This window comes from Gymnodraco acuticeps, unplaced genomic scaffold (genome assembly GCF_902827175.1).
Source record: "Gymnodraco acuticeps unplaced genomic scaffold, fGymAcu1.1, whole genome shotgun sequence".
NCBI classification, from domain to species: Eukaryota; Metazoa; Chordata; class Actinopteri; order Perciformes; family Bathydraconidae; genus Gymnodraco; species Gymnodraco acuticeps.
In genome coordinates, this window is record NW_022990159.1 from 72,462 (window position 1) to 99,418 (window position 26,957).

The following is a 26,957-nucleotide window of genomic DNA, read 5'->3' on the forward strand; positions in this document are numbered from 1 at the left end:
GGATCTGTTTAGGGTTTGGAGCAGGACACTTCAGAGACATGTCCTTAGTAACAGCTGGAAGAGAGGGGGGGGGGGGGGCTACAAGGATCTGTTTAGGGTTTGGAGCAGGACACTTCAGAGACATGTCCTTAGTAACAGCTGGAAGAGAGGGGGGGCTACAAGGACCTGTTTGGGGTTTGGAGCAGGACACTTCAGAGACATGTCCTTAGTAACAGCTGGAAGAGAGAGAGGGGGGGGGCTACAAGGACCTGTTTGGGGTTTGGAGCAGGACACTTCAGAGACATGTCCTTAGTAACAACAGGAAGAGAGGGGGGGGGGCTACAAGGATCTGTTTGGGGTTTGGAGCAGGACACTTCAGAGACATGTCCTTAGTAACAGCTGTAAGAGAGGGGGGGGGCTACAAGGATCTGTTTGGGGTTTGGAGCAGGACACTTCAGAGACATGTCCTTAGTAACAGCTGGAAGAGAGAGGGGGGGGGCTACAAGGATCTGTTTGGGGTTTGGAGCAGGACACTTCAGAGACATGTCCTTAGTAACAGCTGGAAGAGAGGGGGGGGGCTACAAGGACCTGTTTGGGGTTTGGAGCAGGACACTTCAGAGACATGTCCTTAGTAACAGCTGGAAGAGAGTGGGGGGGGGCTACAAGGATCTGTTTGGGGTTTGGAATAGGACACTTCAGAGACATGTCCTTAGTAACAGCTGGAAGAGAGGGGGGGGGCTACAAGGACCTGTTTGGGGTTTGGAGCAGGACACTTCAGAGACATGTCCTTAGTAACAGCTGGAAGAGAGGGGGGGGGCTACAAGGACCTGTTTGGGGTTTGGAGCAGGACACTTCAGAGACATGTCCTTAGTAACAGCTGGAAGAGATGGGGGGGGCTACAAGGATCTGTTTGGGGTTTGGAGCAGGACACTTCAGAGACATGTCCTAAGTAACAGCTGGAAGAGAGGGGGGGGCTGCAAGGACCTGTTTGGGGTTTGGAGCAGGACACTTCAGAGACATGTCCTTAGTAACAGCTGGAAGAGAGGGGGGGGGGGGGCTACAAGGACCTGTTTGGGGTTTGGAGCAGGACACTTCAGAGACATGTCCTTAGTAACAGCTGGAAGAGAGGGGGGGGGGGGCTACAAGGATCTGTTTGGGGTTTGGAGCAGGACACTTCAGAGACATGTCCTTAGTAACAGCTGGAAGAGAGGGGGGGGGGGCTACAAGGATCTGTTTGTGGTTTGGAGCAGGACACTTCAGAGACATGTCCTTAGTAACAGCTGGAAGAGAGGGGGGGGGGCTACAAGGATCTGTTTGGGTTTGGAGCAGGACACTTCAGAGACATGTCCTAAGTAACAGCTGGAAGAGAGGGGGGGCTACAAGGACCTGTTTGGGGTTTGGAGCAGGACACTTCAGAGACATGTCCTTAGTAACAGCTGGAAGAGAGGGGGGGGGCTACAAAGATCTGTTTGGGGTTTGGAGCAGGACACTTCAGAGACATGTCCTAAGTAACAGCTGGAAGAGAGGGGGGCGCTACAAGGACCTGTTTGGGGTTTGGAGCAGGACACTTCAGAGACATGTCCTTAGTAACAGCTGGAAGAGAGGGGGGGGCCTACAAAGATCTGTTTGGGGTTTGCAGCGGCTGTGTCTACTCGCTGGTGCAGCGGCTGTAGTAGCTGAAGATGGTGTTGTCTATCCAGCGGCGGAACTTGGACACGGCCGTGTAGACTCCGGGGTACTGAGCGTCCGCACAGCCGTAGCCCCAGGACACCAAGCCGTAGATCCGGCCCTCGCAGACCAGAGGACCCCCGGAGTCCCCCTGAAACACAGAGGGTCACCTTCTTAGTTTAGTGTGTTTAGTTTCCGGTTTTATTTTTAAATTCTGTCAACCTCAGGTGACCTCAGGTACCCTCAGGTGACCTCAGGTACCCTCAGGTGACCTCAGGTGACCTCAGGTACCCTCAGGTACCCTCAGGTGACCTCAGGTACCCTCAGGTGACCTCAGGTGACCTCAGGTACCCTCAGGTGACCTCAGGTGACCTCAGGTGACCCTCAGGTACCCTCAGGTACCCTCAGGTGACCTCATGTGACCTCAGGTACCCTCAGGTGACCTCAGGTGACCTCAGGTACCCTCAGGTGACCCCTCACCTGGCAGGCGTCCTTCCCCCCGATGCTGAACCCGGCACAGAGCATGTTCTCTGTGATCCTGCCGTTGAACGACTGGCTGCTGTTGCAGGTCAGTGAGGAGACGATGGGCAGCCTGACGGTGCGCAGCGTGGAGGGGATCTGCCCCCCGCTGGGGCTGGTGTACCCCCACCCCGACACCCGGCACATGCTGCCCTCAGAGATGGAGGCGCCGTGTCGAGGCAGCAGGGCGATGGAGACGAAGCTGTTCAGGTAGACCGGGGCCTTCAGCTGCAGGGGGCAGGACACAGGGACAAGTGGGGTCAAAAGGAGCATATAGCTATTATAGCGGCCAAAATCATATAGAAATACAACAGATAATAACTTAAAATAACACGGACGCTGAGGCACCAGTTAGTGAATCTGACGCAGGGCAATGATCCAAGTCAGACAAGAATCTCTGTTTGTGCATTTTATTCCATCGAATGTCAAATACTAAGAACAGGTTTCCTATGTTTCTTTCCTTTAGTCTTTCCTATGGCTTTCTTGTGGCTTGAATCATCCTGGTAAAAAAAACATGTTCCTCCTGGTGCTCTACTCGTCCACCTGTCTCCAATACATACAATTACACCAGGTGCCCAAACATGCCTTCAAAATAAAAGCATAGAAACTACTTTAATAACAACACTAACTAAGAATACATTTTCTATAAACAATACAAACAGCAAGAACATAAATGTTTACGTATTAAATAATATAATAAGTCATCAACGCTAAGCTAAAGGAGGCTAATGTTGGGCAATAAAGGAACTACAGCACGGTCACATGACTTCACCACCGCTAAGCTAAAGGTGGCTAATGTTGGGCTATAAAGGAACTACAGCACGGTCACATGACTTCACGTCACCACCGCTAAGCTAAAGGAGGCTAATGTTGGGCTATAAAGGAACTACAGCACGGTCACATGACTTCACGTCACCATCGCTAAGCTAAAGGTGGCTAATGTTGGGCTATAAAGGAACTACAGCACGGTTACATGACTTCACGTCTCCACCGCTAAGCTAAAGGCTGCTAATGTTGGGCTATAAAGGAACTACAGCACGGTCACATGACTTCACGTCACCACCGCTAAGCTAAAGGTGGCTAATGTTGGGCTATAAAGGAACTACAGCACGGTCACATGACTTCACCACCGCTAAGCTAAAGGTGGCTAATGTTGGGCTATAAAGGAACTACAGCACGGTCAGATGACTTCACCACCGCTAAGCTAAAGGCGGCTAATGTTGGGCTATAAAGGAACTACAGCACGGTCACATGACTTCACGTCACTAACGCTAAGCTAAAGGCGGCTAATGTTGGGCTATAAAGGAACTACAGCACGGTCACATGACTTCACCACCGCTAAGCTAAAGGCGGCTAATGTTGGGCTATAAAGGAACTACAGCACGGTCACATGACTTCACCACCGCTAAGCTAAAGGCGGCTAATGTTGGGCTATAAAGGAACTACAGCACGGTCACATGACTTCACGTCTCCACCGCTAAGCTAAAGGCTGCTAATGTTGGGCTATAAAGGAACTACAGCACGGTCACATGACTTCACGTCACCACCGCTAAGCTAAAGGTGGCTAATGTTGGGCTATAAAGGAACTACAGCACGGTCACATGACTTCACCACCGCTAAGCTAAAGGTGGCTAATGTTGGGCTATAAAGGAACTACAGCACGGTCAGATGACTTCACCACCGCTAAGCTAAAGGCAGCTAATGTTGGGCTATAAAGGAACTACAGCACGGTCACATGACTTCACGTCACTAACGCTAAGCTAAAGGCGGCTAATGTTGGGCTATAAATGAACTACAGCACGGTTACATGACTTCACGTCTCCACCGCTAAGCTAAAGGAGGCTAATGTTGGGCTATAAAGGAACTACAGCACGGTCACAGGACTTCACGTCTCCACCGCTAAGCTAAAGGTGGCTAATGTTGGGCTATAAAGGAACTACAGCACGGTCACATGACTTCACCACCGCTAAGCTAAAGGCGGCTAATGTTGGGCTATAAAGGAACTACAGCACGGTCACATGACTTCACCACCGCTAAGCTAAAGGCGGCTAATGTTGGGCTATAAAGGAACTACAGCACGTTCACATGACTTCACGTCACTAACGCTAAGCTAAAGGCGGCTAATGTTGGGCTATAAAGGAACTACAGCACGGTCACATGACTTCACCACCGCTAAGCTAAAGGTGGCTAATGTTGGGCTATAAAGGAACTACAGCACGGTCACATGAGTTCACCACCGCTAAGCTAAAGGCGGCTAATGTTGGGCTATAAAGGAACTACAGCACGGTCACATGACTTCATGTCACCACCGCTAAGCTAAAGGTGGCTAATGTTGGGCTATAAAGGAACTATAGCATGGTCACATGACTTCACGTCACCACCGCTAAGCTAAAGGAGGCTAATGTTGGGCTATAAAGAAACTACAGCACGGTCACATGACTTCACGTCACCATCGCTAAGCTAAAGGTGGCTAATGTTGGGCTATAAAGGAACTACAGCACGGTTACATGACTTCACGTCACCATCGCTAAGCTAAAGGAGGCTAATGTTGGGCTATAAAGAAACTACAGCACGGTCACTTGACTTCACGTCACCACCGCTAAGCTAAAGGAGGCTAATTTTGGGCTATAAAGGAACTACAGCACGGTCACATGACTTCACGTTACCATCGCTAAGCTAAAGGTGGCTAATGTTGGGTTATAAAGGAACTACAGCACGGTCACATGACTTCACGTCACCACCGCTAAGCTAAAGGAGGCTAATGTTGGGCTATAAAAAAAACTACAGCACGGTCATTTGACTTCACGTCACCACCGCTAAGCTAAAGGAGGCTAATTTTGGGCTATAAAGGAACTACTGCACGGTCACATGACTTCACGTCACCATCGCTAAGCTAAAGGTGGCCAATGTTGGGCTATAAAGGAACTACAGCACGGTCACATGACTTCACGTCACCACCGCTAAGCTAAAGGAGGCTAATGTTGGGCTATAAAGGAACTACAGCACGGTCACATGACTTCACCACCGCTAAGCTAAAGGTGGCTAATGTTGGGCTATAAAGGAACTACAGCACGGTCACATGACTTCACGTCACCACCGCTAAGCTAAAGGAGGCTAATGTTGGGCTATAAAGGAATTACAGCACGGTCACATGACTTCACGTCACCACCGCTAAGCTAAAGGTGGCTAATGTTAAGCGAAATGACGTTTAGTCGTCTCATTTAGACTTGTGTTATCAATCACCGTTCTTAAATCCATCAGTAGGGTATTTACTGACGTATTTTAAGTCGTAGAACAAAGCGTTAAGATCTCTTCATCTTGTGTCAACCACAGACACGGATAACGACCAGAAACGGCTGTACCTTGATGAGCATGATGTCGCTGTCTGTGTTGGTGCTGTTGTACCCGGGGTGGGGCACCAGCAGCTGGGGCAGGATCTGCTGCTCTGTGCCTTCATAGATGGCCAGAGAGTAATCTCCTGCTACTATCATCATGTTCTTCACCCTGCAGAGACACATACGTACGTTTAGTGCAGGGATAGTACTTTAACGTATGGATTAAAATAAATGAAAAGTGTTGATGGAATCGTGTTTCTAGCAGGCTTTAGCGCTGAAGCTTCTGAGCACAGAGGGGATAGTTTACAACGAGAAGGATGAAAACGTGGAAGTGTTTTTATTGGAGCCTAATTAATTCTGTGGCTGTCGTGAAGTAATCCGTCTTCAACTTTAATCGACTGTTAATTAAAGGCAAAAAGACCTTTTAAAAATCACCTGAATTCTTTCCCGTGGCTCATTCTGTAGAGACGAATAAGTGTTGAGCGAGAGATTGTATTGAGCTACAGGGCAAGTGTCCTCGTAGCTATTGAGAAGTTAAAGGCAAGAGAGAAAGATAATTGACTCGTCACTCTTGTGATATTCGACTCTATGCAGACGATACTGTTATTCGTAGAAGACATCTCGTGATCGCTTAGATCACAGGCTGATCTTATTGCTGTTGGAATTAGTTTTGATGAAACAAACTTCTACTAAATAAGAAAACCTCTTACAGAATGTTTTAAGGCATTACATTTGATGTCTGAATGTTTTAAATCATATTATCTCAAATAACTTCTCACAAAACCCTCCCGGTTTAGTTATGGTAACTATTAGCTAGTTTTAAGTAAATCATGTAAATCCATTTGTTTTGATGAATCACAACAAACACAAGACGTCAGATTCCATGCTAACAGCTCATAGATCCACCCTTCAGTCATCGGGTCTAAAGACAGAGCGTGTTGCTGCTGTGTTGATTGTAAAGACCCTGAGGCGAGTTAGTCGTTTGTGAAATTGGAATGGGAGGAAACGGATCAATGTTTATTGTTATGTTGTTGTTGTTATTGTCTACACACATGCACAGCTCAAACAGTGAAGTATAGATTTGTTGTTGGAGCCTTTCCGATTGTTCATTCCCAGAATGCATTGTGCTCGTGAGAATAAAACCTCTGAAAGATGGAATCCAGTTCCCTCAGAGCAGATGTTTCTGAGGATCCTGGAGGCGTTGTCAGATTCACGCTCAGAGCTCATTGCTCCTGTTATCTGATCCTGATCACGAGATCCTGTTCCCGCCTGAGCGCTAACACGCAGAGACGTCCAGAGAGATCACACGTCAACGGGCCGTCTCACTTTACTGTCGAGTCGACTTCTTTACAAAGAGGTCCATCAGGACACAGAGGAGAGCAGGGTGCTGAGGTCCATCAGGACACAGAGGAGAGCAGGGTGCTGAGGTCCATCAGGACACAGAGGAGAGCAGGGTGCTGAGGCCCATCAGGACACAGAGGAGAGCAGGGTGCTGAGGTCCATCAGGACACACAGGAGAGCAGGGTGCTGAGGTCCATCAGGACACAGAGGAGAGCAGGGTGCTGAGGTCCATCAGGACACAGAGGAGAGCAGGGTGCTGAGGTCCATCAGGACACAGAGGAGAGCAGGGTGCTGAGGCCCATCAGGACACAGAGGAGAGCAGGGTGCTGAGGTCCATCAGGACACAGAGGAGAGCAGGGTGCTGAGGTCCATCAGGACACAGAGGAGAGCAGGGTGCTGAGGTCCATCAGGACACAGAGGAGAGCAGGGTGCTGAGGCCCATCAGGACACAGAGGAGAGCAGGGTGCTGAGGCCCATCAAGACACAGAGGAGAGCAGGGTGCTGAGGCCCATCAGGACACAGAGGAGAGCAGGGTGCTGAGGTCCATCAGGACACAGAGGAGAGCAGGGTGCTGAGGTCCATCAGGACACAGAGGAGAGCAGGGTGCTGAGGCCCATCAGGACACAGAGGAGAGCAGGGTGCTGAGGTCCATCAGGACACAGAGGAGAGCAGGGTGCTGAGGCCCATCAGGACACAGAGGAGAGCAGGGTGCTGAGGTCCATCAGGACACAGAGGAGAGCAGGGTGCTGAGGTCCATCAGGACACAGAGGAGAGCAGGGTGCTGAGTCCCATCAGGACACAGAGGAGAGCAGGGTGCTGAGGTCCATCAGGACACAGAGGAGAGCAGGGTGCTGAGTCCCATCAGGACACAGAGGAGAGCAGGGTGCTGAGTCCCATCAGGACACAGAGGAGAGCAGGGTGCTGAGGCCCATCAGGACACAGAGGAGAGCAGGGTGCTGAGGTCCATCAGGACACACAGGAGAGCAGGGTGCTGAGGTCCATCAGGACACAGAGGAGGAGCAGGGTGCTGAGGTCCATCAGGACACAGAGGAGAGCAGGGTGCTGAGGTCCATCAGGACACAGAGGAGAGCAGGGTGCTGAGGTCCATCAGGACACAGAGGAGAGCAGGGTGCTGAGGTCCATCAGGACACAGAGGAGAGCAGGGTGCTGAGGTCCATCAGGACACAGAGGAGAGCAGGGTGCTGAGGCCCATCAGGACACAGAGGAGAGCAGGGTGCTGAGGTCCATCAGGACACAGAGGAGAGCAGGGTGCTGAGGCCCATCAGGACACAGAGGAGAGCAGGGTGCTGAGGCCCATCAGGACACAGAGGAGAGCAGGGTGCTGAGGTCCATCAGGACACAGAGGAGAGCAGGGTGCTGAGGTCCATCAGGACACAGAGGAGAGCAGGGTGCTGAGGTCCATCAGGACACAGAGGAGAGCAGGGTGCTGAGGCCCATCAGGACACAGAGGAGAGCAGGGTGCTGAGTCCCATCAGGACACAGAGGAGAGCAGGGTGCTGAGGTCCATCAGGACACAGAGGAGAGCAGGGGACACTAAAGAGTGACGCACACAGTTGGAGACCAGGGGACACTAAAGAGAGACGCACACAGCTGGGAGACCAGGGGACACTAAAGAGTGACACACACAGCTGGGAGACCAGGGGACACTAAGAGTGACGCACACAGCTGGAGACCAGGGGACACTAAAGAGTGACGCACACAGCTGGAGACCAGGGGACACTAAAGAGTGACGCACACAGCTGGGAGACCAGGGGACACTAAAGAGTGACGCACACAGCTGGAGACCAGGGGACACTAAAGAGTGACGCACACAGCTGGAGACCAGGGGACACTAAAGAGTGACGCACACAGCTGGAGACCAGGGGACACTAAAGAGTGACGCACACAGCTGGGAGACCAGGGGACACTAAAGAGTGACGCACACAGCTGGAGACCAGGGGACACTAAAGAGTGACGCACACAGCTGGGAGACCAGGGGACACTAAAGAGTGATGCACACAGCTGGAGACCAGGGGACACTAAAGAGTGACGCACACAGCTAGAGACCAGGGGACACTAAAGAGTGACGCACACAGCTGGAGACCAGGGGACACTAAAGAGTGACGCACACAGCTGGGAGACCAGGGGACACTAAAGAGTGACGCACACAGCTGGAGACCAGGGGACACTAAAGAGTGACGCACACAGCTGGAGACCAGGGGACACTAAAGAGTGACGCACACAGCTGGGAGACCAGGGGACACTAAAGAGTGACGCACACAGCTGGAGACCAGGGGACACTAAAGAGTGACGCACACAGCTGGGAGACCAGGGGACACTAAAGAGTGACGCACACAGCTGGGAGACCAGGGTTGCGTTCCGATAATCCAAAAATCAGCTCCTAAATTCTAACCCTATCTCCTATTCCTTGACCTCTGAGTGAAACGTCACGGGGTTAAGGGATAGTGGATAGGAGAATTCAAAAGGACTTAGGAGAAGAGACTGCGGTACTTTAGAGAATCGACTGCACTTTCACTTTCCGACGTGTTTCTGATGCGCCAGCGGATGTCCTGAATGAGCGTCTGCTGCTGTGGGGAAACTATGGAGACTACAGTTCTCTATACAGCGGACTACAACATGGATGTTCAATAAGAACGAGGGACTCCTGTGAACTCATCTAGAGACTCTGTGCTCTGATGCTGTTGCTTTATGCTTTATGAACGGGGACAACAGAGAAACAGATTCTTCAGGACCAAAGCTGGAATTGAAATAAAAAGGAAAGTGAAGCTTCTGCTCGTCCCCCTCTCCCTCCGGTCCACATTAATACAAATGATCCCAATACGTATGATTGATGAAAAGATCTTAAAATCAATACAGATGTATTTATTATAAACGTTAGTCCTTAACATCTATCACTGTGTATATCACCATTCAAACATCTTTTAAAAGTTGAACAAACTCCACACAGCTCAGTAAAGACTGTGAGATGTTGACTTTATTTGATCATTTCAGTAAAAACTAACGTTCATATTTCTCTTTTTGATTATAATACTGATGAACGTTCAAAACAAAGCACTTTGGCAACTTACCACATACGTTTTAAAAAGCTTAATAAGCACCGTAACTTTCATGATATCATTTCTCCGTCATAATCGTTTGTTTCCGTGAACGGCCGACTGTTGTGATGGCAAATGCTGCGGCTGCAATGCATTGTGGGGCAGCATTTTCTCCTCTCCTTTCGGTTAGGGAGGTCCAGTGGTTCCTAAGCTAAAGGAGGTTATAAAGGAAGTTTGAAACCTCCTTTCCTTTCATTTGGAGAATTGGAACGGCACTTATCATGGCTGCCAGTGACGTACTTCCGGGTCATTTCACTCCGTTAGGAAGGTTCCTAAGCTAAATGGACTATTGGAATGCAACCCAGGGGACACTAAAGAGTGACACACACAGCTGGGAGACCAGAGGACACTAAAGAGTGACGCACACAGCTGGGAGACCAGGGGACACTAAAGAGTGACGCACACAGCTGGGAGACCAGGGGACACTAAAGAGTGACACACACAGCAGGGAGACCAGGGGACACTAAAGAGTGACGCACACAGCAGGGAGACCAGGGGACACTAAAGAGTGACGCACACAGCTGGGAGACCAGGGGACACTAAAGAGTGACACACACAGCAGGGAGACCAGGGGACACTAAAGAGTGACGCACACAGCAGGGAGACCAGGGGACACTAAAGAGTGACGCACACAGCTGGGAGACCAGGGGACACTAAAGAGTGACGCACACAGCTAGAGACCAGGGGACACTAAAGAGTGACGCACCACAGCTGGGAGAGCAGGGGACACTAAAGAGTGACGCACACAGCGGGGAGACCAGGGGACACTAAAGAGTGATGCACACAGCTGGAGACCAGGGGACACTAAAGAGTGACGCACACAGCTGGGAGACCAGGGGACACTAAAGAGTGACTCACACAGCTGGGAGACCAGGGGACACTAAAGAGTGACGCACACAGCTGGAGACCAGGGGACACTAAAGAGTGACGCACACAGCTGGGAGACCAGGGGACACTAAAGAGTGACGCACACAGCTAGAGACCAGGGGACACTAAAGAGTGACGCACACAGCTGGGAGACCAGGGGACACTAAAGAGTGACGCACACAGCAGGGAGACCAGGGGACACTAAAGAGTGATGCACACAGCTGGAGACCAGGGGACACTAAAGAGTGACGCACACAGCTGGGAGACCAGGGGACACTAAAGAGTGACTCACACAGCTGGGAGACCAGGGGACACTAAAGAGTGACGCACACAGCTGGAGACCAGGGGACACTAAAGAGTGACGCACACAGCTGGGAGACCAGGGGACACTAAAGAGTGACGCACACAGCTAGAGACCAGGGGACACTAAAGAGTGATGCACACAGCTGGAGACCAGGGGACACTAAAGAGTGACGCACACAGCTGGGAGACCAGGGGACACTAAAGAGTGACGCACACAGCAGGGAGACCAGGGGACACTAAAGAGTGACGCACACAGCTGGGAGACCAGGGGACACTACAGAGTGACGCACACAGCTGGAAGACCAGGGGACACTAAAGAGTGACGCACACAGCTAGAGACCAGGGGACACTAAAGAGTGACGCACACAGCTGGAGACCAGGGGACACTAAAGAGTGACGCACACAGCTGGAGACCAGGGGACACTAAAGAGTGACGCACACAGCTAGAGACCAGGGGACACTAAAGAGTGACGCACACAGCTGGGAGACCAGGGGACACTACAGAGTGACGCACACAGCTGGAGACCAGGGGACACTAAAGAGTGACGCACACAGCTGGGAGACCAGGGGACACTAAAGAGTGACGCACACAGCTGGAGACCAGGGGACACTAAAGAGTGACGCACACAGCTAGAGACCAGGGGACACTACAGAGTGACGCACACAGCTGGAGACCAGGGGACACTAAAGAGTGACGCACACAGCTGGGAGACCAGGGGACACTAATGTTGTGAAGATGTTTCTTCGTGTGGAACCTTTGGGTTTTGTATCTGCTTCCTGTCTGAAGCTGCTTCTCCTGATGGAGAGACTTGGGACGTTGTGTTAGCACCTGCTGGCCACCGTAGGGCACTGGTTGGATGTAAATGATAGATAATGATGGATTACCCGATGTTGCAGTGCGCGGCGGTGAGGACCCAGTGCTTGTTGATCAGCGCCCCCCCGCACACATGCTGCCTCTGAGTCGTCTGGATGGAAACGATGTAGTTGATCAGGTACGGCACCGGAGCGTAGCCTCCCACGATACGAGCGCTCTGACCTGCAGACAGGGATCACAGAGGTTTCAAGGCTTCAAGGCTTCAAGGCTTTTATTGACCTTTGTACAGAGCTACAGTGTAGTTATGGCAATGCAAATCTTAGGCTCCTCCAACAGTGCAACACAATAAAACAGATACAATAGTGCAAGAAAATACAAATAAAACAGATTATAATAGAAATAGTGCAAGAATAGTCTATATGCAAGTAATTGGAATATGTATATATATATATATATATATATATATATATCTATTAGTTTCAAACAGATGTTATGGATGTTCTGAGAGGATTCACAGAGAGAGGAACATTCACAGCTTCATCCCACAGGCCATCAGGCTGCTGAACACCTGAGCTGTTGAAACAACATCCATAACATTCATCTGCTACTTAGATACTAGAATATATTTATCCAATATATCAAATTCCAATCACTTGCATATAGACTCTTATGGCACTATTTCACTTTTAAAATAATTTTGTATTTACTATTTACCTGCACTATATGTGTCTGTGTATCTGTGTTGTTGTGTTGCTCTGTGGGAGATAAGATAAGATAGAGTTGTATTGTCTCCCTTAGGAGACATGTGTCTTGGGCATCGAGATAATACACATAAAACATTCAGGTCAATCAGTCATAGACACAGAGCAGAGATCACAGATCACATGGCAAAGAAACAAGAAACATACAGGTACAGCACTTTCCCTATTGTGTCCATACCTATTTACCCATAATGCACTTCCCCTATTTAACCTTCTCGATTGCACAAACTACACTGTAAACATTGCACCTCCCAACAACTCCTAACAGCATAATCACAATTGTTCCTGACTGTTCAGCAGCTTGATCGACAGCGGAACAAAGGACAACTTATACCTGTTCAATCTACAGTTTGGTAATCTATACGTTCTGCCCTCGAGGGCAGCAGCTCAAACTCTCTAGGATGTGTTTGGGGTCGCATGGGATTTGACGGCCTTGCTTTCTCACCATCTCCTCCAATATCTCCTGAAGAGAGGACGGTGGAAGCACGCCAATTATGTTTCCAGCCCTTTTTATCAAGCTCTGGAGTTGTGATTTAGATTTAGCTGACAAGTTACCAAACCATGTTGTGATGCCATAACGAATAATAGACTCCATTGCTGCCTGTAGAACATTAACATGATGCATTCATCCACTCCATGAACCCTGAGCCGACGCAGGAAATGCAGGCGCTGGCTTATCTTTGAGCATACCTGATCCACCTGATGAGCCCAGCCTAACTGAGCATCAAAATAAATCCCCAAATATTTAAAACGTGAAACCTGCTCTACTCCCTCCCTGTTAATGGAGGAGCCTGTGACCTCAGATTTCCATCGGCATGACTACACTGTAGCTCTGACTAAATAAAAACCTTGAACCTTGATCCGGAGCGAGGAGACCATCATGATCTGCTCAAGGAACACGAAACCATCCATTGTTAAAAAAGACTCACCTTCAATCCCCCAAAATAATCCCTTCACTCTTTTTGTCCCAGCCAGTCCTCCTACAAAAATCAACCAGACAGGTCGATTGTTCATGCCCTTATTACGACCCAGAGACACGTTTTAAAGCGCATGTTGTTTCTTACACGACCACTAGAGGTGCTCTAGTGGTCGTGTAAGAAACAACATGCTCCCGGCCCGTTCATTGCAAACGCTCCGAAGGGACGTTTATTCACAAATAACCCTCTCTGGAAAATCCTGAATTGTGGAATAGTTTGTCCATTAAAATGCTTTTTGATTAGATTTCTAGCGAGAAGTGTATATTGTACTCTTAGAATCCACGTCCAGTGGATGTGTAGGATCTATAGTTTGATAGATATTACGAAGATGATTTGAGGTTTCGCCGGGAGAACGTGTGCAGCTTCCATGTAAAGTTAGCGTGGGTGAAAACTGTTTTTCCGGTCTCTAAGTTTTCACAATAAAACCGGATATATTCCCTCACTGTCAAATGATTACACAGTGATATCTGCATCACTCATCCACTAAACAACATCAGTTTATCCTTGTTAATTACACAATATTGATTGGTTTAAATGGTGTGCAATGCTTTTGTGTTTTTAACCTTCGATTCAGAGAAACAATTAGGAGTTTAGACACTACAGTTTCCGAAGGCACTACACTACCCAGAATCCCCAGCTATCGTTTGGGACTACAACATCCGCCTTGCTTTACAAACCCTGTGATTAGTCATCGAGCCCTGTGATTGGATGTTGGAGTGGCAGTGCGGCAAGGTTACGCTGAGCGTCAACAGCTCTTTGAAATGGAATGGAGCCACGGCAGACTTTCCAAAACTGGAATTGGACGGGTCCAGCCCATACATCCATGGTCCAGCCCCCGGCACCTGACTCAAATTCAGGGAAGGTGATTGACAAGTAACAAAATAAACTATGCAATATATTGGACGTTAAGTACTTTGTCAGACTTCATATTTATCTGTGGATAACCCCAACGTTTTTGTCTTATTCAAGAAGACCTTACCTTAAAGTAATGTTTAATGTTTAAATAAAGCCTAGTTGGTCTGTTTTGCATCCTCCTGTTAATATCTTTGGACGGCCTGCACTCAACTGTTTTAGAGATCACTACAGTGTCTTCTTCATATTTTATATTGTGTATGTAGGCTACTCTTAATATTTAAATGTTTTCATCAAATAAAACTTCTTCAACAACTACATTCAATAACGTGCGTTAACCACTAGGCGGCGCGGGTTAAAAAACCAGTGGTGTAGTTAATAAAACATAATAATATCAAACATAATGTGACTATTAACTTTATTGTGAAATGAAAACAGAACGGTAAAGGAAAACACAGTTTCAGTCTCTCGATGTGAAGCTTATGCATTGTACCATGAACCTGGATAGACCTGTAACAGTCAACTGCATGAGGAGTTGGAAAGGTAGTTCAGAAAATCAATAACGTGCTTTAACCACCAGGTGTCCCTTTCTATCAGCTGTGCACCGTTATGGTGTAAATACAGCCTATCTACCAATTGGATCAAATATAAAAGTCAGCCGAATTAGTGTTGATACTGCAAGGAGACGTATTGTGTGAAAAGAAATGTAAGATGTTGTTTAATTGCTGATATATTTATGATCCACGTCACGTTTTCAGTTTTGGCGGCAGTTCTTCCTGTTTGTCAAAAGGTCTTCTGATCAGGGCTCTATAAATAAATATCTACGGCAGATATGTAATATTTAATGCAGCCAAACCGTGTATTACAATGCCGTTATGTGATGACTTCCAAAGAGAAAAGCAAGAACACTCGGAATAAAGTATTATTTTATTTAAAAAAAATGTTTTACCGATTCGCATAAACACCAAATCCCTGCATGCATTGCGGCTTGATTTTAGCCTATCAAAACCTCTGAAAAAAGAAATGTGTCCCTCAGAATCGAAAGAGAAAAACACAAAAGCATTGTACACAATTTAAACCAATACATGTCGTATAATTAACCAGGATAAACTGATGTGTTTAGTGGATGAGTGCTGCAGATATCACTGTTATAATTTGATCATTGGTTTTATTATGAAAACGACGAGACCGGAAATACTGTTTTCAACCCGTAACTTTACATGGAGGCTGCCGCATACCTCAAATCATCTTCCTAATATCTATGGAACTATAGATCCTACATATCGACTGGACGTGGATTCTAAAAGTACAATATACACTTCTCGCTAGAAATCTAATCAAAAAGTGTTTTAATGCCAAACTATCCTACAATTTAGGATTTTACAGAGAGGGTTATTTGTGAGTAAACGACCATCTGTAACGTTTGCATTCAACGGGAGCAGGACGTATTAAGCGCTTGAACAAACGACATATTTGGTCGTATGAGTTGGAGGACTTGTTGTTTTATCCAGCACACAAACAGGATGTGCTTTACATGAATGCACATCATGTTCTTTAGAGTGTTTCTGTTCGCACCACCAGTGTGTGAGATATCAAGGTTAATGGAAATGTCTCTGAAGTAGTGCGCATAGGACTGGATGGATAAGAGTTGGGAAAGTGAGAGTCTATCTGTTAATGGATCCCCAACAGGACTTCATTGTGACTTTACTACCTTCTGGATTCATCATGAGCGAATGAGAGAGCAGTAACGTCCAGCTAGCTCTGGTGTTATTTTGGCCGCATGCAAATGTCTTTTTAAAATCCGATGAACTCAACCGTCTCCTTTCCGGTGACGTCACCATGAATATGTCCTGATGATGATGTAGGGGTCGTGTTCCTCTAACACAGTGTTTGAATACTGAAGAGGAGGAAATGTGCTCTGTAACTTATTCAACCACCGCGTTGGGATTTATACCAATAATACGAGCCGTCAGTCCCCTGGCTGCCACTGAGGGCGCTTCTCTGAGGAGATCCATCAAAACATCAATCAGACAATTATTCAGGTTTCAACATCTGACCCAGAAAATAAAAATCAATGCTGATACTGAGCCGGGATATAATTAGCAGCAGGGCTGCGTGTCAGGAGCCGTAACTCTAGTCCACACACACACACACAACACACACACACACACACACACACACACACACACACACACATACACATACACATACACACACACACACAGACACACACAGACACACACACACACACACATACACACACACACACACACACACACACCACACACACATACACATACACATACCACACACAGACACACACACACACACACACACACCACACACATACATACACAGACACAGACACACACACACACACACACACACACACACACACACACAGACACACACACACACACACACACCACACACACACACACACAGACATACACACACACAGACACACAGACACACACACACACACACACAATGAGTCCCCTGGTGTAATGTGAGCAGAAGTCAATATAACTTCTCTAACTGCACACACACAGAGACACACACACACAGACACACACACACACAGACACACACGCACACACACACACGCACACACACACACACACACGCACACACACACACACACACAGACACACACACACACAATGAGTCCCCTGGTGTAATGTGAGCAGAAGTCAATATAACTTCTCTAACTGCAGAGCCCGTCGTCAGTGTTTGCGTTCGGCCTCAGATATCGGAGTTTCCTTTCACGCGTTATCTTTGTGGAATAATTGCCGTTGCACAAAAGCGGGCGTTGGCTGCGATCTCTTGGTTTTGTGTATTGTTTCTTCTGGTCTGTTGTTCCTCGGGTTTCAGGTTCTTCTGGTGAAAAGACACACTTTTACTGACCTTTCAAAAGCTCCTAATCTCACACAGGTATCTTTGACTCTGCAGGAGGTTCCACTCAATGAACCCTATCCCTGGCTGCTAGCTTTCATCAGGCTTCTTTTATTTATGATCCATTCCCACTTTTCCATTCCTCTTCATCATCGTTGTCTCTTTGTTGTTGTTGCTGTTGTTGTTGTTGTTGTTGTTGTTGTTGGACAAATGAAGGATTTCTGATCAATGTTATGAGAAAATGTGCACTTTTTAAAACCAAAACAAAGCTTTTCATCCCTTTACAAAACGCCGACCTGAATACATCTTCAAGATATCACAAAGATAAAAATGCTGTGTCCGTTTTGAAACTGAAATCTGCTCTCGTTTAACCTGCAGCCTTCTGCCCTTCTTATATTCCTGTCAGTGAGATTTCAGATTAAAATCTGTGGCTCTGAATCAACCCTTGTGCCCTCCTCGAATTTTCAACCTTTCGACCCCTTCGTGGCAAAAATGTACACGCCCATAATAACTGCTATTAAATCATCATACATCAATATTTTGTTCTACTTTTTTTTTCATGAATTACTTAAACAACTTATTTCGTACTCAAAACTACTAAACATTCAACAATGTTCTGGATTTTAACCCTTTAAATGCCCGAGGAGGGCACAAGGGTTAATCTGCATTCTTCTGCCCTTCTTATATTCCTGTCAGTGAGATTTCAGATTAAAATCTGTGGCTCTGAATCACAGCGCGTCTCGGGGAGAGCCCGTGATGACCCTTTAACAGACAGAGAGTAAGGATGCTAAAACACATTCAGTCCATGACAGCATGCTTCACGGTCCATCAGTTAATTGATTAGTGCATCGCCGACACAAAACATGTCCTTCAGAAATGCCTTTAAAGTGTCCAGCCTTTCCAAACTGGACATCTGCTGCTGCTCTGTTTGATTTCACATCCAACTGAACATCTTTGGAGATTTGAACACATCACTTTGGACTCTTTGGACATTTTCCTATATTTCTGATCCTTTCCACACTGTGTCTAACAGATCCATTGGCTTATATATGTATATATATATATATATATTACTTATAGACTATTCTGCACTATTATATTCTATTCTATTTGATTTACCTGTACAAATGACAATAAAAGCCTTAGATCCTTGGATCCTTGGATCCTTGAGCTGTTCCCCAGAGGCTCTTTAATGTGAATCAGAATATAGTTGTACTCACAGCGGACGGCCAGGGCGTGCAGCAGGACGCAGAGCAGTAGAGATGGCAGGTCCATGTTCAGCAGCAGCTCACCTGAGTGCAGCTCACCTGAGTGTGATGCTCAGGTTTCTTATACTTTCCGTCTCCTCTGTCACCTCCTCGTCCTGGACGATGTATAATTGAAGCTCCCTGCGGTCTCACCTTAACACCGTTTTACTGGAAGCCCTCAGAGGTGAAGCACCCATTTATCATTTCCTGATGACATGCACAACCCCCCCATGTATTCCATCCTTCCTGGTTGATACGTAACTCTTTAAGGGGTATTATTGTTGGTGAGAGTTTTGACACTTTGTGATGTATCCATGATATTTCATTAGACTCAACAGCCTTTGTTATGCACTAGTATATGTTAAGATGTTCTTGCTGGGTGTTTCCAAACAACTGGAAAGAAAACATCCAAAAGCCTGATCATGTGTATATTACAGAAGAGGCTTAGGGCTACATAACGTTTCCCTTTGAGATCGGACCAAAAGGCAAATCTTTTTTGAGGTCTGGGAATAAATTATTCAACAAAGTGAATACTGCTATAATTCAATATATTTTTTTATATCTTTTTTATGTTATATTACCAGGGGCGTTGCCTGGACCTGGAAACATTCGGGGCTTAGCCCACAGTGGCGGCGCTACAGTCGAATTTTCTACTGCAGTCCCTAAATCAGTTACCCATTGACTCTTGTCTGTTCTGATGTTCCTGTTCATTGTTGTTCTTATCTGTTGTATCTCCTTCTTGTGTGTCCCTTTCTCCTGTTCTCCTTTCTTCATCCTCTACTCTGTTTGGCTCATCTGTGATGACAAACGGTAAAGACAAACAGGTATTTTAAGTCAATCAGTTTCCAGCTCTGTCAAATAAATGAATTTCAAGATACACAAATGTCATTTCATTAAAATGAGTGTCACCACACTGTCACAAAATGTAATACTAACCAATTGAAAATAGTTACATTTACATTGGAAACCTCTTGTAGATATCACTGTTAAGAGTAGTTATCTGCCAATAGGACAGAATCAATCCTATACAAATGCAGTTTGAGTAATTCACTTAATATATTCACGTAACACTTTAATATAGTCATTTTCACTTAATACTCTAATATAGTCATCTTTCTGCATTCAACACTAAGGAAAGCTGTACAATTTGACATGATAATGAGGAAAAAAGGCCTCCGACAATGCAGATCATTTTTTGATCATATCAATTTTAAGCCTTAATATTTGGGAGCATAGTGTCCCTTCCCTAGGACTCATGAATCAGGATCAACTGTGTACTACTGTAAGGTAGCTTCTAGCTTCATGTCGAACACTGACAGTAAGTCAACATTTCCCAGAGAGCTTTCTTTGAAATCACCAAGGTAACGCTAAAAAACACAACATTTATATTGTATGACAAAGTGTTTATTTAATATATCTGGCTAGCTATAGCTACTTGCTAACGGTTTAGCTTACCCGCGCGATTCAAAGTAATAATAATAATAATAAATGATATTTATATAGCGCCTTTCAAGGGACCCAAGGTCGCTGTACATGGTGGACAAACAAAACAAACAGACAATCAACGGGCAAACCAAATAAATAAATAAAGGAAGCCAGGTAAGTCATGTCAACGTAGCTGTAATTTATTTATTTAATTTATGCTTGTTACATGTTCGCATAACTTTTACGTTTACTGACAGATACATACCTTGTTCATCTGGCTCAGGTGGTGGCTCTGGGGTTGTTGTGTGAGCCACCACTTGAGAATTGCCGTCTTTTTTATTAACAAAATGTCTTATGTCCATCTTCAGAATCTCCGCGTCCGGGGCTGACAGTTTAAAGTTTAAACATTCTCACAGAGGAGAGGTACGTACCTGTCAGCCAATAAAACATGTTTATTTCCATGCAACTCTCTGATTGGTCTGGTGGCGTCGTCTTGCCTCTGTGTTGCATTCACCGAACATGGGAAATTACAATTCTGCCGTCCGTCCTATAGGTAAAGTAGGTTAATGTATTATATTATTGAGGGATAATTTGTCCGGGGACTAAAGAAAAAACATCCGGGGCTAAAGCCCCGGATGCCTACCCCAGACAACGCCCCTGGTTATTACTATTTTCTTCAAATCGTTTTCTATTTGTGTTTTACATTTTTGTTTTATTTGTACTCCACAACACCAAGTCAAATTCCTCGTACGTGCTGACCTATCCGGTAATAATCCTGTTTCTGATTCTAAAGTCAGAATTCTGGGTTTAACCTCAGATCTTGAAAGAAAATCCCTTTTGCTCAGATATCAAACACTTTGAGATCTGAGAACAGTTTATTAGTATCTACAGGTGTCTCCTAAATTCACCAACAGTAAGCGATGCATCACCAATGGGGTCCCACAAGGCTCTGTCCTGGGTCCCCCTTTTTTCTCCATACACCAATCAACACGTAAGAATATAAACAAACCAGTTTTCGCGGCTTTATTTTGTTTCCCATAGGGTTTATAATTGATTTCTTGTTAGGGGGGGGGGGAGTTCTGGTCCTACGGCCGTGGTGTGCTGGCTCGGGTTCCCTCCTTCTGTTTGTTCCTTTTGGCCAGTCCTCCAGACCTCTTTTTGTTTCCCGTTTTGCTTGTGTGAGCAAACGGCTGATTATCAATAAATGCTCGTTACCAAGTACCGGTTATTGCGTGTATTCTTTCATGTTGCGGGTCTCAGCATGAGCCACTACGCGGAGTAGAGGTTGGGGCCGTAACAACTTGTCCAAGACACTGTGAAATGTACTTTGCACTTCAATGGAGTAATACAAAGTTAAAATGGGCATTTTCTTTGTTTTACTTTGTTGATTGAGCTGATTGAATTGTGTAGTTATGGTAAAATCTCAGTGAACCAGTCAGATTTACAATATATTATCGTATTATTTACATTTTTATATTTACAGTAAATGACTGGCTACTGTGATGCATTACTTTATGGAGAGTAAGGTACCATAATACCACAGCTCTGTAGCCTACTGCTATATCACAGTAATTCCATGGGCATGGCAACTGTAAAGTCACAGTATTTAGTTGTACTTTTATTCTAATTTACTGTCAAATATCTACAGTAAATTACTGTCAAATATTCACAGTCAATTACTGTGAAATCCATGCAACTAGTAGCCAGTAATTTACTGTAATTTTACAGTCAAACATTTTACAGTGTACCTATTAGTATGCTTTTACTGTCTGTCCATAGCCTTTATGTGCCTTGTATTTATTCTTATTTGTGCTTTTTATATTTTCTTATGTGTGCCTTTTATCTATTCGTGTAATATTATATTTTATTATAATGTTATGTTCATTGTGAAGCACTTTGGCAAACCCTCTGATTTTAAACTGTGCTATATAAATAAAGTGGATTGGATTGAGTAATGAGGGGAAGTTTCATGGTGATATTATAAAGGTTTTCTCCACCTGCTGCTTGTGAGTGAAGCTCCTATCGATGTGGTGTCTTCAACGAGAGGAGGTTTCCCCAGGAAGCACTAACGAGGGTTCCCTCTGATTACAGGACTTTATGTGTTGCTTATGTCGAGGTCCAGCCGTCATTAAACATGGATCTGGAAGCTTCTCATGTCCCAGAGTCAGAATCCTGTCTCGCTTACAACAAGCTTCTCTGTAACACGAGACGAGTGTCTCAGATTGTTTATCAGTGCCAGGAACACTGGCCTCACTTCTACAAAAATCAACATTTCCTTTTGAAGATTTCCCTAAAATGCAAGAATATCATCAGCTGATCAACGGGGAGTTTCTGTTTTTATAAATATATCTCTTTACTCCAAGTGTTGGGTGTTAACGCAAATACACTAAACTGTTATTGACAAAAAAGCATTCAGAGTATGTTTATATACACATGAGAGAAATGAAGATAAATAAAAGCAAATATGTAATGTTAGCAGTACATCTGCACTGAATGGGACTCATAAAGGAATGTATTTGTTAAAATACTACCATACGAGTATGTCACACATCATATGAGGGTCCGAGACTTCATGCCAATAATTCAGAAATCCTGTTATAATAAAGTAAAAAGTATTTTCTCTAACCAGCACTTTTTAAAACAGCACACGTGTATTGGTTTAATGTCCGCTCAAAATACAAGTAATATAAATACTAGTATTTTAAAGGTGTGATCAAATATTTCTAGTATTGTTTATTTCTACACTTTAATTTGTGCAATGCCTTGTTTGGGAACAATAAAGTGCCTCTATCTTATTTTAACAGGAATATTCACAGATTATTATTAGGATTAACGGACAGACGGTCACATGACCTGAGGGACAGACGGTCACATGACCTGAGGGACAGACGGTCACATGACCTGAGGGACAGACGGTCACATGACCTGAGGGACAGACGGTCACATGACCTGAGGGACAGACGGTCACATGACCTGAAGGACAGACGGTCACATGACCTGAGGGACAGACGGTCACATGACCTGAGGGACAGACGGTCACATGACCTGAGGGACAGACGGTCACATGACCTGAAGGACAGACGGTCACATGACCTGAGCGACAGACGGTCACATGACCTGAGAGACAGACGGTCACATGACCTGAGAGACAGACGGTCACATGACCTGAAGGACAGACGGTCACATGACCTGAGAGACAGATGGTCACATGACCTGAGGGACAGACGGTCACATGACCTGAGAGACAGACGGTCACATGACCTGAGGGACAGACGGTCACATGACCTGAGGGACAGACGGTAACATGACCTGAGGGACAGACGGTCACATGACCTGAGGGACAGACGGTCACATGACCTGAAGGACAGACGGTCACATGACCTGAGGGACAGACGGTCACATGACCTGAGGGACAGACGGTCACATGACCTGAGGGACAGACGGTCACATGACCTGAGGGACAGACGGTCACATGACCTGAAGGACAGACGGTCACATGACCTGAGGGACAGACGGTCACATGACCTGAAGGACAGACTGTCACATGTTCATTCACTGTGAGAGGACCCTGTGATGGAGACTCCTCCTCCTTTAAGAGGACCCTGTGATGGAGGCTCCTCCTCCTGTAGGAGGACCCTGTGATGGAGGCTCCTCCTCCTGTAGGAGGACCCTGTGATTGAGGCTCCTCCTCCTGTGAGGGGACCCTGTGATGGAGGCTCCTCCTCCTGTAGGAGGACCCTGTGATGGAGGCTCCTCCTCCTGTAGGAGGACCCTGTGATGGAGGCTCCTCCTCCTGTAGGTGGACTTTGTGATGGAGGCTCCTCCTCCTGTAAGAGGACCTTGTGATGGAGGCTCCTCCTCCTGTGAGGGGACCCTGTGATGGAGGCTCCTCCTCCTGTAGGAGGACCCTATGATGGAGGTTACTCCTCCTGTAGGAGGACCCTGTGATGGAGGCTCCTCCTCCTGTAGGAGGACCCTGTGATGGAGGCTCCTCCTCCTGTAGGAGGACCCTATGATGGAGGTTACTCCTATCAGGGAGGAGCAGGATCATGTCCTCGTCCCCCAGGATCCCCGGGAGGACCCGAGTCGACATGGAGCTCCTTCTTATCAGATAGAAAGCCCATCATGAGACTGAGCGCTCACAAATGATTCAGAGTCAGAGTCAGAGTCGGAGTCGGAGTCGGAGTCGGAGTCAGAGTTGCTCTTTAATATGCAGGAGTTGTTACCCAGGGTGTTCAACAAGTAGTTCTGGGAATAACTGAAAGGTGGTTTTGAAGAAGCACGATGACACCTCTTTAAATCCCCTCACGCGTTAAAGTGAAATCATGAGGGATTTGCACCATTATTATAATGTAAGTACAAACCAACAGTTTCCCTGCTCTGCTGGACCAGAGTCACTCTGCTGAGCAGACATACAATAACTCTCAGCCGCTCTGCGTTCAGAGAGGAAACACAACAGATACAGAGAAGCCTCCAGCTCCTCCTCCAGCAGGCTGTGCTGTGTCTGTTAGTTCTGTCTCTCTGGAGACACTCCGTCTCTATTGTAGTCATTTCCCGGGCTTACTGGTTGGTGCATGTCCCTTTAAAGCAGGGGGTCCAAACTGTCTCCACTGAGGGCCACATACAGAAACACATACGAAGGGCTGGGCCGCTCACTAGAGGTGTACTGCCTTATCAGTTCAGTTATAAGTTAGCAAAATCAATCAAATGTAGGTCGATGCTTGATACTTGAAGATGCTTTAAGAAACATCCCAGCTCTCCAGAGGGTTTACTTTATTTAGTTGAAAGATGTGTTAGTAACTCATTCCTTAAAACAGAAGCCTTATAAAAAGATGAAGGGTCTATTTAAAGCTTGTTATGGAAATCAGTTATTAGGCTTCTTTTAATCAACTAAGATTTGTTTGACATCTTTTCCAACTTCAATTGACAGAATGTATTTGAAAAGTGGGCTTTTTAACACATGAATACTGTGTCATATATATTTACATATATATTTAAGAAGTACAATACATGACAAGCACAAGTTTATTTGAGGAAAGTATTGCATTATACTTCTTGAATTAGCTGAGGGCCGATTCAAAATGGACTGCGGGCCGTAGTTTGGACACCCCTGTGTTTGAGCCATTGAGCTTGAACTGTTGATTTTAACTTTCTTTTAAAGTGGACCTATCATGCTATATTTGAAACATATATTGTAGGGCCATACCTCGATAAAACATGTCAGCGAAGTTTTTTTTTCAAAATACCAAACAGATCATGCATTTTATCAATATCATTTATCATTCAATGTTAATTGACAATAAATATAGTTGTTTATGAATTGTACTTTCTTTATTTGATTGGCAGTCAGTTGTTGATTACATGCAGACGTTGATACAGCTACAGCTACTTCAATATCTAATTCATAAAACAACTTAGACATTTTGATGTTTCCGGACCTTTGCATGGGGAGATTTTCTCTAACTGGACCTCGTTGAATTTTAGTTGAATACCCCTGCTGTAGACTGACTAGCAGTGTGATTCGTTAGACTGCTTAGCAGTATATTCTGTAGGGTTCTGTGCGAGCACACTGGTTAGCAGTGTGTCGTGGTATTCTGTGTTTAGTGTAGGGTTTGTGTGTGTGTGTTGCGTAGATCCAGCTTGCTTAGCTCCTGTAGACCCGCATTTAGATTAGTGACATTGTGAAACAGCTTAGACCCAGGTTAGCTTAGCGCCTGTAACTCAGCATTTGTGTATATTGCTTAGACCCCGGTGATTAGCACCGGTTGATCAGCAACAGCTGTGTTTCCACACAGTCCCGTTTTGTTATTGTTTTGTTTCCACTTTAGAAGTGAGATTTTCTTTCCTTTTGTATAACGGGGCAACTCTCTTTTGGAGACCCCTTTTGTTGGATAGTGACAGCTTGACCCGTTGTTGGGCCAAGCTGTTTGTGTACATCATTTTGCTTACTTGCAGTCATAAATAAACCCACCGGTAACCAATACCAATTACAAACTGGTCGTGTCGTTTCCCCTTTTTACCCCTAGCAAAGAGGGAACGTAACCCGTGGGGGCTCGTCCGGGATATCTAAATACATTCCGGGGGTTATAGGTGGTGTTATTGTGGCTGAAAACTGAGTAAAACGTGTGGGCGGTACACTCAGGTATGGCATCGTTCACTTTAGCATGGTTCTTAGTTTGGCCGTCCTGTGAGGAGTTGGACCGGTGTAAAAAGGACGACTTACTGGAGATAGCGCGGCACTTCGGTCTTGAGGTGAGCCGGCAGATGTTAAAAAAAGAGTTGAAAGCAGTGGTAGTGGATGAGATGGTGAAGAAGGAATTACTAGTACTGGCTGTACCTGTTGAGCTCCCAGTGTCTGATGTGATGTGTGCGTCTCCAGCGCTTTCGAACGGCAATGGCCGTGGCTGTCCCCTCCTGATTGGTGGAGAGTTGGCCATATAGGCGGAGCTCCTTGTTTCTGACGTCAGAGATATTTCAAATCTGGATCAATCTGTATCAGATCCGCTGCAGCCCCGCTTTTAGAGATTTGGGTATGGAGGAAAAGAGAGAGGGTTGTGTTTTCTGACACTTGGTGAGCTCCCTGACACACCGGGGACACATGTTCATGTATAAAAGACGTACAAAGGTGCATTTTGCATGATAGGTCCCCTTTAACTTTCTTTTAACAAGGCATTTGTCACTTAAATATATATGTATCCACTAGAAACGCACATGTGTCTCAATCATGAGTAATCACTTCAGGATAACTCCCTCATATCAGGCCCTGGACATATCTCTCTGTGTTCTCCATGTCCCAGGTGAGCAGAGCTTAGAAACAGAGATAATACCCGCGAACACTTTGTCTCGTTGTAGGTCACA

General features: G+C 46.0%; 1 protein-coding gene across 2 annotated transcripts; it reads right to left on the reverse strand.

Annotated features, from left to right (window-relative positions):
• Positions 1-1,603: 1,603 nt before the first annotated feature.
• LOC117546985 (trypsin-3) lies at positions 1,604-19,315 on the reverse strand. Of its 2 annotated transcripts, none has more exons than XM_034217438.1 (5): positions 18,648-19,315; positions 12,014-12,164; positions 5,529-5,670; positions 2,128-2,394; positions 1,604-1,798 (listed from the first exon to the last, which is right to left on the reverse strand). In XM_034217438.1, exons 1-5 carry the CDS (start codon positions 18,700-18,702, stop codon positions 1,628-1,630), a joined length of 786 nt encoding a protein of 261 aa, XP_034073329.1. In that variant the 5' UTR covers positions 18,703-19,315; the 3' UTR covers positions 1,604-1,627. The 2 variants fall into 2 exon arrangements, with proteins under 2 accessions (XP_034073329.1, XP_034073327.1); XM_034217436.1 differs by lacking the exon at positions 18,648-19,315 and adding an exon at positions 13,259-13,418.
• Between the last annotated feature and the right edge of the window lie 7,642 nt (positions 19,316-26,957).

Coding starts and splice junctions, on each gene's coding strand:
- LOC117546985 (XM_034217436.1), bottom strand. CDS start 13,328: ATGCATCATGTTAATGTTCTACAGGCAGCAATGGAGTCTATTATTCGT. Junction 12,165..13,258: donor TGGCATCACAACATGGTTTG/GTAACTTGTCAG, acceptor CCCTGTCTGCAG/GTCAGAGCGCTCGTATCGTG. Junction 5,671..12,013: donor GCCGCGCACTGCAACATCGG/GTAATCCATCAT, acceptor GTGTCTCTGCAG/GGTGAAGAACATGATGATAG.